The 13,102-nt window shown below is 43.7% G+C and overlaps 1 protein-coding gene across 2 annotated transcripts in view; it reads right to left on the bottom strand.

Annotated features, from left to right (window-relative positions):
* The window catches only part of CSMD2 (CUB and Sushi multiple domains 2), an 831,733-nt gene that overhangs the window by 41,043 nt on the left and 777,588 nt on the right, over positions 1–13,102 (bottom strand). For both annotated transcript variants that reach the window (XM_060257873.1, XM_060257874.1), the window contains 2 exons: positions 11,257–11,430; positions 8,868–9,056 (listed from right to left, as the gene is read on the bottom strand). In XM_060257873.1, coding sequence (XP_060113856.1) covers positions 8,868–9,056; positions 11,257–11,430 — 363 coding nt within the window. The remainder of the gene's footprint in view (positions 1–8,867; positions 9,057–11,256; positions 11,431–13,102) is intronic.

Here is a 13,102-nt window from a genome sequence, read left to right as displayed (position 1 = left end):
TTCACACCACTTACTGCCTGGTCCTTTTTAACAGGAGAAGCTGAGGTTTGAACTTGGGACTTTCTTGAGCAAAGCAAATGCTCTTCCATGGAGCTGCAGTCCCAGTCTGCTCACAGGGACAGATGTAAGCAGTTCCAACCTGAGTAAGAACCAATTAGTTTTCTCAAACTATTTGCAGGGCTTCCTTTCAGAAGCAGCACCTGCAGAGGAACAGGTGTTGATTGTTTCAGTGCTGGGCAGACATAGGAACTGATGTTGATGTAACTGCTAAGCAGATTACCTTAACAGCAGGGCCTCAGAAGGCAGCAGCCACTGCACTTCTAGTCAGGCAACACACACTCATATACTGCAGGGGTGTCCTGTGTATAGACATTTGTAGCTTCATGGGATACATCCTTTAGCCAACTAGAAGAACATGGCAGTAGGGATTTTCTTGCCGTGAAGGGAATCCATAAAGGAAACAAACAGGCACTCCTTTTGTTTTAAGTCTGGAATTTCAGAGCTCTGCATACTTCTAGCAGTTACCTGCTAACCAGTAGAAAGGATTAGGACAGGAAGATGGAAGAACCATATCCTATAGAACCTTAGGCATAAGCGGACTGAATTGCAGCACTGCTGTCCCAAGGTGGGGATGAGCAAGTTCACCAAAACTGCATTCAATTCAGAAACAAAGCACAAGTGAGACAGGTTCAAGGAGCTATGGGTAACAGTTTGCCCTATCAAGACCTGCTGGATGTCTATGAGATCCTACCCTTGTCTCTACTTCAGGACAGATTCCAGAAGATGTCCAGGCCTTGAGGCTGAGACTGTTTTGCAGATCCAATTACAAAAATACAAGAAGTTCTGAATGACCATCAGCTAGTTGGGCTTTCCCTCTTCCTGGCAAAGGGCAACAAAGATTCAACAGATTCAGAGACTGTATTAGATGGACAAGGCTCTTCTGAAAGTCAGCAAAGGGGAAGCACATTCCTTGGAAGAATCAGAACATTCTAATTTATATATCATACCCATACTCCTTCCATCATGGATATCTAGACTCCCAGGAAGTTCCCATCCAGGCACAGGGGGAGGGCAGTGGCTCAGTGGCAGAGCCTCTGCTTGGCATGTAGAAGGTCCCAGGTCCAATCCTTGGCATCTCCAGTTAAAAATAAAGGAGCAGGTAAAGTTTACCTGAAACTTTGGGGAGCTGCTGCCAGTGTTTATCAACAATACTGTTGTGCTTATCTTTAGGATGGATCATCTATTTTCCAGCCACCTCTTGACTCTGGAACTTAGTTGCTAGTTCTGGTGACACGTCTCCTCTGAGCAGTTTACATGAAAACTGGTGACACTTCACCTCTGAGCAGGTTGCATGAAAAACTTCTAGACATGGGAACTGAATAAAACCCTGAACCAGAAAACTCTGCAGTTGATGATAAATGGCGAACAACATCCATGAACAACAACTTCCTGGACCACTGAAATGCCACCAGCAGTACTTATGTCCAAACATGAGCAGATGAAGGTACAAAAAGAAATCTTGGCCAAAAATGCAAAAATCCCCATTGCTTCTAAACATCTCTAGGTCAAACTAAATCATAACCACATATTCTCAACTTTTAAAATAATAAATTGGATCTGCATACAGGTCTATTTGGGATTTTGACCATGTAAAGAGGAGGAACCTGTGATTGAATCCTTCTACTATTGAATTGTTTCACCTGTCAAAGTGACCACCTTCAAAAAGTAGCCATCTATCTTTTGGCTCTCCCAGGGCTGCTCAAAAATAGAAATTTATGTGTGTATGATAGAGAAAGGCTGATAGGCAAACACCTGCAAGGTTGGAAGGATTAAAATCCCTCTCCCTTCTCAAAACTGATCTGAATCAGAGTACTATGTAGCTGCAATTTGCTGGGAAGATACTAATCCAAGTCACAGATGTTGTCTGGTATGAACCTTCTCCACCTGATCACCAGAGGGTGATGAGGCAAAGATGTCCACTTCTGGACATCCCAAATGTCAGGGGTTCTGCTGGAATGTTCACTTTGCCTCATCACCAATTCTATGTCTCAGCCAGTCTGGAAAGACATCAAAGCTCCATGCACCACTGTCTGTCTGAAGAGCACTCCACATTCCTCTCTGTTCCTAGCCATGTTTCACAAATTTCTTTGGGGAATGCTGAGGAATACCTGCCCTGCTTATGCAAATTTTGGCTGAAAAGATATTCTTGATCCCTTAAACTAAGATACCTGATGTGTAAAATGATCTGAAACCAGGCCAGGTTGATAGTTCTCAAGTCAATGCAATTTGGTGTTTTGAGACACTTCTGGAGATGATAATTAACACAGAGAAGTACCTATTTTTGACTATAAATCCTCCACTGAAACAGGTTTATTGAGGAATCCTGATCCACTTTTCTGACAATGGCCAATAGGGTACTCTTGGTGGCTTCTAGCTACCCTAGGGTCATAATGATGGTGGAATTCCACTTTGACCAGAAACAACAGTTTTGTTTTGTATTGGTGGTCAGGCATATTTCCTGCCACTGCACTGAAGAGCGATTGGCTTGCGTGAGCCACTGGATCTTCAAAATGAGAGTGAGAAAACTCTCCAAAACAATCTATTGATGCTTCTTTTCTTTCTTCCGAGAATCTCACAATAATTATGGTAATTTTGCTTGAGACAGAGCTGAACAAAGTATTTGGGAAAAGATTTAATTAAAGGTGAACATTGGTTGTGCCAGATGGAATCCCAATCCCAGTGAACAATTTATCACATGGCCACCAGGAAAGATAATGATGGATGTGATATCCCTTCACCAAATCTCTTAATCTCAAATTATTCCTTCTGGAATGGTTTTGCAGACCATCTATAAAAGCTTCTTCTTTCTGAGAAAAGTCTTTGATTTCCCCCCCTCATGTTCTAAAATCTAGGGCCATCATTTGCCCAGTAAAAACTTTATGAAAGACTTTTTAGCCAGCATGATTTTATTCAAGAAGCACATGTTGTCTTTGATCCTTTAACTCTGAGTGACAGTGCAGAATTTCTTCCACACAAATTTAAGCTGAAAAATCAGAATTGCTGTTCTGTGGCTGGGTCATCATTTTAACTGTTCCTCTCTGAACAGTTAGATATCAGACATTTTCTGGCATCTGCACTTTCCAGTGGGATTCTTGTGCTCAACAGCTGCAGGGAACAGCACATTTTTTTGTCATCTGCCATGGTTTGCCATTCTTATCAATTGTGTCCACACAGGCAGGGAGCAGAGTAAAGGAAGTGACATTTATCTGTCTTGGAAAGCACTTGTTACTTTGGTAAACCCCTCTTAGTAATTGTCACTAATATGGCTCCCTAAAAAGAGCATCTTTATTCCCCTTCTGTAAAACATGGCCAACATTTTCAAACCTGGATTCTAAAGTTAAGATTTCTTTCCCAGATTGACTTTTTAAGAGCAATTTTTTGTTGTCTTGCTTTGCATCACATCAAAGATATCACAAGCTGGATTTCTCAAAAGTGTCCACTGAAAGCCAGGATTCTTTTCTAGAAAGACCCTCCCCCCCCAACCCCGCAAAGTATCAACAAAGATTCTGACCACATGACTGAATTATACTCATGCTCTAGGACAGTGGCTCCCAACCTTTTTAGCACCAGGGACCGGTTTCATGGAAGACAATTTTTCCATGGACCCATGGGAGTCTTTAAATGAGTAGGTGAAGGTTGCTCTCATGCTGCCCCTTATCACTTATCCAGCTAGATTATTCCTAAGATAAAGATAAAACACTTTGAACAATCACTGCAGCCTCAAAAAGTAGGCATTATTATCATACTTAAGATGTGGAGGCTGCACATGAAAGAACAGTGACCTGCATAGCACATCTAGACCTTTTGTCTCTCTGTTATAGCCTGAGCATATATTTATCCAGTATGATTACAAGATTTGTGCCCTGGTTTCTTTCTCCATCTCTTGTATTACAGCCCACTTTTAAGAACATGACTGAAAAGCAAGTTACCAATGCTCCAATCACCCTCAGACTTTTGTTCAGGGAAGCCACAGAACACTAAGTTAGATAAGCCTGATATTTCCATTCCTGATTCTGTAGAAGTGTTTCTTCCTCTGAGGTTTCCTAGTTTATTGGATTCTATACCTTCTCTTTGATATACAATGATATTACATTCAGAACATCCTTCCCTGCTTTTTTATGGAGTGCATGTTTAGAGGTAACTGCATCCCATTGGCTCTTTCTGTTCTACCAGGTTTCTGATACACCCTGTTTCTTCACTGCCAAGAACAGCAATTTCCCAATTTTTGCAAATGCTCATATCAAGTGTTCCTCTCCAGATGCATCTTAGAATATCATCAAATGGGGGGAAATTACAAAATGCATCCCCAAAAACCAGTGGGGACTTATTCATTAAGATTGTTCACAAAGTCACAGTCCATTAAAGTGAATCATAGTCCAATCAACTTATTCACTGGAAATCCCATTACTGTAGAGGAAAACCCTCATCCAGTCTTCATTCCAAGTAGGACAGGAGCTTGACAGAGATTGCTAGTAGTATGTTTCCAAACACAGTCCCAGCAGTGAGTGAGCTAGCCATGGAAACCACCATCTCTTCAAAGCTTTCTCAAAGTTGGGACTGCTTCGCAATGTGACTGTAAACCATTCTGAAACATACTTCAAACCAGGAGCTTAGACATTTTTTTTGCAATGCTCAAGTTCTTGCAATGTTCAACACAGTTGCTCTTGGAATATAAGTATTTATTGTTTATAACAACTTTAGTATCTTAATTTTTGTGGCGGTTTTTTGTATTTGTATTTTTTTGCTTTTTTGTGCTTCCATCCTTGAAGGGATATCCTCTGCAGAAGAATACAAGTTTATCACTTCCAAACAATGCTCAAGGTAGCTCAGGCATACTACCAGAGCAACATTTTACTCTATGTAGTATCCAGACTATAACTGCAATAGAAATCCCATGAGAAATGTTGGGTGTTTTTACATAGGCAGTTTGTGACGCTCTATCTCCGCATTGTAAACTCACCTTTTACATTATATAATGTTCCCATAACTGTTTCACATTGTTGCTTCCTGAGGCATTTACATTTGTTTCAGTGAGATGGGTTTCGATGCAGCCACAAAAGCATTTTTCTCGAGATTAGTTTTGGTCTTGTCTTTTCTCTACGGGCGTTTCAAACTTGTATTGTAAAAGTTTTCCTGCATTTTAAAAGACTCCTCCAAAAGCCACCACAAGGTGCAGTAATTTGCATGAGAAGTGACAGCACTTGAAATTTTTACATATCATTGCTTGCCTCATCTAGTGATTTAAATTTGTATTGTTTTTGCAGTGTTGACCTGATTTCCAAGCAATTGTATACATTTAACTAAGCACTGGTATTCTGGCTGCCCTCTGATCAGAGACACCCCACCCACCCAAACTGAAAACACAAATGTAAAAAGAAAATAATTAAAGCAGAACAGTGGGAGGCCATTTGAAGACTCTAAAACTCTGGATCAAACAGAATGTAAAAACACCCATTGTCTCACCCAATTAACACTCTTATAGGCTGATAGCAGATGGCTGGTTCGGGGTGGCTTGAAGCTACCCCAAAGAAAACTGACTGGAAATAGAGTGCCCTGGAGTTTCCAGACGGCGCTTGGAAAAGGGGCGGGCGGTGGGCTCCCGGGGAGGGTCTGGAATGCTCACAGCTTCCTGGGTGCTCTCCGGCCTTCCAAATGGCCAGGGAGGCGCCTTGGAGGCGCCCCAGTGAAAAGGCACCACTTTCAAAGTGATGCCTTTTCGAGCTGGTTTCCAGCAAGCCGGGGGCAGGATGGGGATGGGAGGCAGATGTGCATGTGTGGATGCGTTTTTTTGGTCCTCCTGCCTCCTGTCCCCCAGGCGGCTTAAAATGCCCATCTGTTCTCAGCCAGGGCTTCCCTTAATAATACTCAGTGATTACTCCCCGTCCCCCCCCCCATCCAATAAACATATGAATTTGCCTTGAAATTGTGCAATGGACAAGTCTAATTTCAGGTATTCCCACATTCGCCTGCAAAATGGAGAAGTTTTTCAGTAACTTCAGATAACCAAGAGGAGATCTCCTGATGAAAGCAGAAGAAACAGCTATGCCATAGCAACCTGCATTATAATCTCCTATGGGAGATGAAAGTCCTAAGAAACTTCACAGCACCACCAAAATCTTTCCTCCCATCCCTTGAAATTCCTCAGATATTTTTGCTCAAGCAGCAACCTCCAAATCTGCCTTGAAATTCTGGTTTAGGCCGAGTTTGGAAGACACTTTAAACTTAAAAACAGCAGTGCTTTTCCCTGGCTTTTCCCACTATTTCTTTCCCATCCATACAAATAGCACGGGGGGATTCACTTGTCAATTTCCCATGCTTTGTACACTGTGGCAAGGTGGCATGCTGGTAACGCAGGAAAAAACAAAGGTGCTGGGTGGGTAAAATTGTGTAAAATTAGTTTTAAAGGTGTCTTTTCAGCATTGCTTACCGTGAAGGGAGGAGGAAGAGGAACAAAATGCAACTTTAAAAATTTGTTTTTAAGAAGAGTGAGACTTTGGAACAGCTCAGATTAATTAGTGGAGCAATATAATACCTGTTTGGGTTCCCCTGCACAGTCAGATTTCTGTGGGTGTAATTTTTAAAATTTCCATTGGCAAATGGTTGGTGTCTATCCTAGGAGGCATCCCAGTGCTCAAGGTTTAGTGGTCAAGTCTATGTCTGCCCCGTTTCCCATACAGTCACACTCACTGGTCCCTTATGGAGTTTTTATACATATTCATCCCCCTTCATCTGCTAATACTTGTCAGCCCTCACGATGGTGCTGCTGAGGTTTGTCTACAGTTGGCTTCTGAGCTGGTTTCAGTAGGCAGAAAACAACCTTGGGAGCCTTGATAGTGCCACAGAAACACCTCATGCATTCCTCACTTGGGCACATGGGTAAACATGGCACACGAGAAACAGCCTGGCCCTGTGGGTGAAGAGTTTGGAAGCTCTCTCAAAGACAAGAAAGTTGGCAGGAGACTGTGGGCACACAGGGAGGCAGGAGCCCCCTTCCTGCCACTTCCTTTTTTGGTCTATATACCCCAAAGTTAGATCCAGGTGGGCTGAAGCAGTAGAACAGATTTTGAGTCCAGTAGCACCTTTAAGACCAACAGAAGTTTATGCACTTTCATGTGCAAGCACATGTCTTCAGACATATGACACTTCTGTATGTGCCCATGAAAGCTCATACCTTGTCTTAAAGGTGCCACTGGACTCAAAATCTGTTCTACTGTCCATCCCCTCTGTTTATTATTTCTGCTAGTCTTATAGCTCGGTTTTCCTGGTTGAATGTCCTAATGGACTGGGAGCAGAAGGCACAGGGACAGCTAGAGAAAAGGTTAGGGTTGATTAATAACAGATGGATGGGGAAAGTGGGCAGAGGCCCTACAATCCCCTTTGGCTTTCTCTGCCTGTCTCCGGCAGAACTCTGTTTTACATAGCTATTTTTTCATGCATATAAGACATGGCCAGGCTTTTGTAACTGTAACCTGTCGCATCTAGGAACCAGCAACATAGCTGGCTGGGGCCAAAATATAATCAAAGTAGACAATTCCTTTGGGGAGAAGCAGATCTCTGCCAAAGGAAATTGAGTAAGCTAATAAGCATCTTGAACCTAATACAAACCTGCTTTTTTAAAAAGACTATTTCCTTGCTGAGATTAAACCTACATGATCTACATTACTGTATTTCTAGAGCAGTTTCATCACTACTTGTTTCCTATCTTAAACTTTTGCTACCTAAATTACAGCAGGGACCCATTGAAAGCAGCATCATTTTAAGAAGAGTCTCACTGGTAAAGATACAAGACTAATGTTTTTTTTTTCCAAGGGATTCAATTTTCACAAGTTCGAGTTGCTTTCCTGTGCTCAGGGTGGTTTGCCTTCAGAGCTTCCATCCGCCAAATATACTGACTGGTACTCAGTTTGGGTTCCTGGGACTCCCGACTGTTATTCTAGGTTTTAATCAAGTTTCTAGCCTTCATGGAGAATGGGTTGAAAACATAGAGAGTGGAAGCACACTGGGAATTTGGCGTGGCAGTATCTCGACTTTGAAAAAGTTGGTTCTCTTTTGTGTGTTCTGAGGTAATCACACAGCCCCCGCCCTGCTGCCAGGAGAGGCACAGGCTGCACACATGCAAGAGGAGCATTCAGACTGCTTCTGCATGTGTAATGCAGGTGTATTGCGCACCCCAGCTGTTCAGAGCCGGGAAACGTGCCCTGCATGTGTTCCTGGCAGCTATTTAATCTGGTCCCAGCCTGTTCTAAAACAAGTTAAGTATGGGTGGGACTCAGGGAGCAGATGGGTGTGTGTGACTGTGCACATTTAATCCGGAGGGGAGGAATGGTTAGATTGGGCCAGGTATGTGTGATCACACCTATAGATTCTCACTTGTTGATGCACCAGTACTTTTTCTAGATGTATCTTGATCTTTCCTCCTCCTGCCATGTGTTATCCCTTGTCCTATGTTTTATTCAAACTCAATACACTGGGCTCAGAGTTGTCCAACAGAGCAAGCTTCCAATTTGCTTTGAGGGCTTCACTCTAAGCACAGCATTAGAGCATCCTTGGGCAGGATTTGGGAATATTTCAGTGCAATCCTAAAACAAATTATACTCTTCAAAGCTCATTGTCCTGAAGAGACTCAGGAGGGTGTGACTCCACTTACAATCACAATTGTAGAATAGGAACTATCTTGTAGCATAGGAACTATCTTGTCTGCAAATAATCTGGAAAGTGACGGGGGGAGTAATTTAATTTTTTTTTTTTTTGCAAAACCACATCTGTGCTGGGAATAATGAGCCTCTAAAGGAAACTGAAGGACTTACAAAGACACTGTGGGAGGGGCCGGTCCCAAGTGCCGTCCCCCTGACAGGTAAGGACATGGGTACCCAGTAAGTAATATCCATGGTTGCACAGATAAGAGACCGTTGTTCCAAAGCTGTATCTGTGAGGCCCGCTTGGCTGTACTTGTCGGACGCTGTTTTCCAGGTGCCCAGGGTCAGTACAATTTACAACTGCAAGCAAATGACAGAAAAATAAGAATAATAAAAAAAATAACAAAGGGTGTAACAAGGGAAATTGATTCCTTTCCAATAAATGCTCAGCTTTCATTCCAGTATTGACTGCATCCACAATATGCTGGATACTGCATAGTTGTTAAAGGTAAAGGTAGTCCCCTGTGCAAGCACCAGTCATTTTCGACTCTGGGGTGACGTTGCTTTCACAAAGTTTTCATGGCAGACTTTTTACAGGGCGGTTTACCATTGCCTTTCCCAGTCATCTACACTTTCCCCCCCAGCAAGCTGGGTACTCATTTTACCAACCTTGGCAGGATGGAAGGCTGAGTCAACCAGGAGCCGGCTACCTGAACCAGTTTCCGCTGGGATTGAACTCAGGTCGTGAGCAGAGGGCTCCGACTGCAGTACTGCAGGTTTACCACTAGATTCTCCTGCACATACAAGCCTGTCCAGCTGCGAATGACTGTTGCAGTGCAACAACAATGCAATTATTCAGTGCTGTGTGGATGCAACCATAATGCTAAATAAATTGTTCAGACATTAAGTAGAGGGAGTCCACTTCTGCAAGGAAGTAGAGCAGGGATCCCCAACAGGGTTCCCATCATGTCCACTGACACCTTTCCTGGCAGCCACGGATGTGCACATATGACCCCACCCATTTTGACAAAATGGGCGGGGTCAGGTGTGGCTTTTGCTTAAGAGGGCTCCTGACTGGCTGTGCAGATTTTTTTTTAAATCACTTTGGCAGCAGATGCTGCCACAGTACAGGGATCTTCCCTGGGTGCCTGATGTATGTTTGCAAGCAAGAAATATTTTTACACAGTGAGCTCATTTAACAGGCACCCTGTTGAGCAGAGCTTTTATTGGAGAGTTATTGTTAGAATTAGGTGTAACTTCGATCTATGACTTTTTGTGGTTTGCTCCGTCTCCTGCGGCAGCCATTCTGTGGTTGTGCCTACTGCCTGTGTCAAAATTCCAAGAGGCACCCATAGGCTCAAAGAGGTTGGGGACCCCTTAGTAAAAGGTAGAGAACACTTGACTACTGGGGGGCCATGCTGGGGTTGAAGCCCCATTTCATCTTGACTTAAAAGCAACATGTTGACATGAGAAGTGGGGGTATCGGTCAGGGATGTGGAAGGCAGGCGATATGAAAGGGACGGTGGGGGTAGGGAAGTGCCAGAGGTGGAGATGGGCAGAAGGAAGGGAATTTGAGAAGTGAATTTGAAATATGATGTTAAAAGCAGCTTAGACAGCCCTGGCGACTTGAAGAACCAAAAGTGGTTCTGGGATCCTTAGAGGCCACCAGATAGCTAGCTTCTTTTTCTACTTTGGCTCGATGATTACAAGACGCATTTGAAATTGTTATTTGTGCCTTGCATTTCCCCCCCTTATCCTGTCTGCTGGTCAATGACCTCCAAAGAGGCTTATAGAAACATTTCAGCAACAATCCCAACTTTGACAGAATACTAGTAAATCTATCAACAGAATCGGGCCAAGCAAATTGAAAGATAAAAGTATGAAACTGATTTCCTGGGAGCAACCAAGGAGACAGCCATGCAGACACCCAAAGGGAGGAGTGCTACGGCCAAAGGGACCCAGGGCCTGTTCATTTGCTGAGGGCTGGCTAATGGTGCACATGAGGAGCACCACCTAGTAGTGGCAGAAGGATGGATGCACAGTGCTCCCTGATTACATGAAGCTGGCCTGTGTGCTATAAAGGGCTTTGTGCATTAGGGGGAAAAAAGCTAGTGGGGATGCTAGGAGAGACCCTCTTTCCTCTCCTGAGCTACTCTTTATTTCTGTCAGTGCATAACAAGTAGGTTTTTAAACAACATCATGAATATGCATTTATAGAGAGGCTGTATCTGTTTTCTCCTGATTGATCCTTCTTTTGAATCACCAGCAAATCTGTGGCTGAAAGGAAGACGAAGTGGTATATCTCTCATGGCTTCTGCACTGCACTTAAGCTGAAGTATCATCCTCCTTAGCACTATTATTGCAATCTTCTTGCCTTCAGGCTCCCTTACTCTTTTCTGTGCAACAGGAAAGAAATGGCAGTTATACAGCCCCCTTCTCTGTAAATGATAGGAAAGAGGTGGGCTAGTCCAGACCGCAGAAATGAGAAGGTGGGGCCGCCAAAATGCCTGCATCATCCAGCCTCACGTAACATAAGAAAGGGGCAGGGAGGACAACTTACTGCGACAGATGGGCAAGGCATTGCTCCACTGGCCATTTGCCAGGCACTGAGACTTGGATGCCCCTTCCAGGTGGTACCCAGTGTTGCATACAAACTTGGCCATGTCGTTCAGGTTGAACTGGCTGCCCTGCGTCAGGCCATTCACCGGGTTGCCTGGATGACCACAGGTTATGGCTGCAGTGAGAAAGCCGAAATGTTACCACCTTGCTGTTTGGCAAACACAGAACAGCATCTGACCCACAGAGCGGAATGTAGTCATGTCCCCGCAGGTTGGCAGTGGAGGGCTTGTGACTCAGTGGGCAGACCACTGTTTTGCACATAGAAGGTCCCAGATCCAACCCCCCAGCATTTTCAGTTCAAGAATCTCAGCAGCAGGCAAAGGCCTTTCTCTGCCGGAAACTTCAGAGAGGTGCTGCTCTGCTGAGTAGCCAATGTGTCCACACCAATGTTCCCTCTAAGCTGGGGAGTCTTGTGAGCAAAAATTCTATGTTGTGAGCTACTGGCATTAAAGTTGTGAGCTACTGCATAAATTTGTGTGCTCTGTGGTCATCCTTCCTGAGCTAAGACAAAAATGTGTGAGCTGGAGGCCAAAAATCTGTGAGCTAGCTCACGCTAACTCAGCTTAGAGGAAACACTGATCCACACCCCCACACCCCGCCCAAGACTTTCTCTGACCCAAGGATTCTTCCTCCAACTGAAGAGCCACTGAATCTAGAAAAAGGCTCCTTGGACTGGAGGAAGGGTTCAACTTGTGCCAGAAGGAAAGATAAAGTATAAATATGTGAGCAAATACATAAGACTTTGTTCAGTGGAGTGGTAGGACAGGGGTAGGAGTAATTCCAATATTAGGCTAGGCAGACAAATGATCTCACACAGTACCAGGCATTCTCCTATGTACATTTATGTTACACTCCTGCAAACACGCTCACCCACATTTAGCATGGCGACTAGCCATCAAGTCATGGTGGTTTAGATCCTACAATTCCATTTTTTAATTAATCCCCACTTTTCTCCCTCAGTGGAGATTAGTTTAAAACATTGGCTTCAATCCCACAGAATATTTTCTGAAAAGTTATCTTCCTGAGGGACAACCACCCTTTGTGTAGGTGGGATTGACAGTATTTGTGACAGGTTCCCAGCAAGCTTCTGTGGAAGAGTGGAGATTCAGACCTGGGTGTCCCCAGATCCCAGTCCAACACTCATCACTACACCATGCAGGCTCTGTTCTAATAATGGCAGCATCACCATTAGTGGAATAGCCCCAGGGGATCCAGAGTCATCCCTTCTCAACTTTATTTTCATTAGAGAACACTCCTTATTAGCTCAGCCCTGATAACATTCTCCAAGTGAAATGTTGCACCCTCAAGAACACACAATGCAATAAGACGGAGGGCAACTATACTAAAACTATGTTTTTATTATTATTTTTAAACAATCTTAGCTTAAACCTGATAATATGCAGTGTAAGGAAAGTTCCTAGCTCTCTACCACATCTCCAGTTTAGGGTGTCTCTTTAAAAAGTGCTAGAAGCGTGGCATTTTCAAAAGCTGATACAAATATGCAGGCCTTAGAGTTTAGCCATGTTAGCAACTAAATAGCATATGGCAGTATAGAGGAGTTCAGACTGCTGACTTTCCCGCATACAATTCCACTATAAACAATACTTTAAAATTTGTTAAAAGATTGGCCTATTTGTCTTGCTTTTTGTATTCTTTATAAACCTGGGAACAGACTAGGGTTGCCAAGTCCAATTAGAGAAAAATCTGGGGACTTTGGGGGCGGAGCCAGGAGACTTTGGGGGTGGAGCCAGGAGACATTGGGGTGGAGCCAAGAACAAGGATGTGAC

The sequence above is a fragment of the Heteronotia binoei genome, chromosome 17 (genome assembly GCF_032191835.1).
Source record: "Heteronotia binoei isolate CCM8104 ecotype False Entrance Well chromosome 17, APGP_CSIRO_Hbin_v1, whole genome shotgun sequence".
In the NCBI taxonomy this organism is placed as follows: Eukaryota; Metazoa; Chordata; class Lepidosauria; order Squamata; family Gekkonidae; genus Heteronotia; species Heteronotia binoei.
This window is presented reverse-complemented; position numbering and strand designations above follow the sequence as displayed.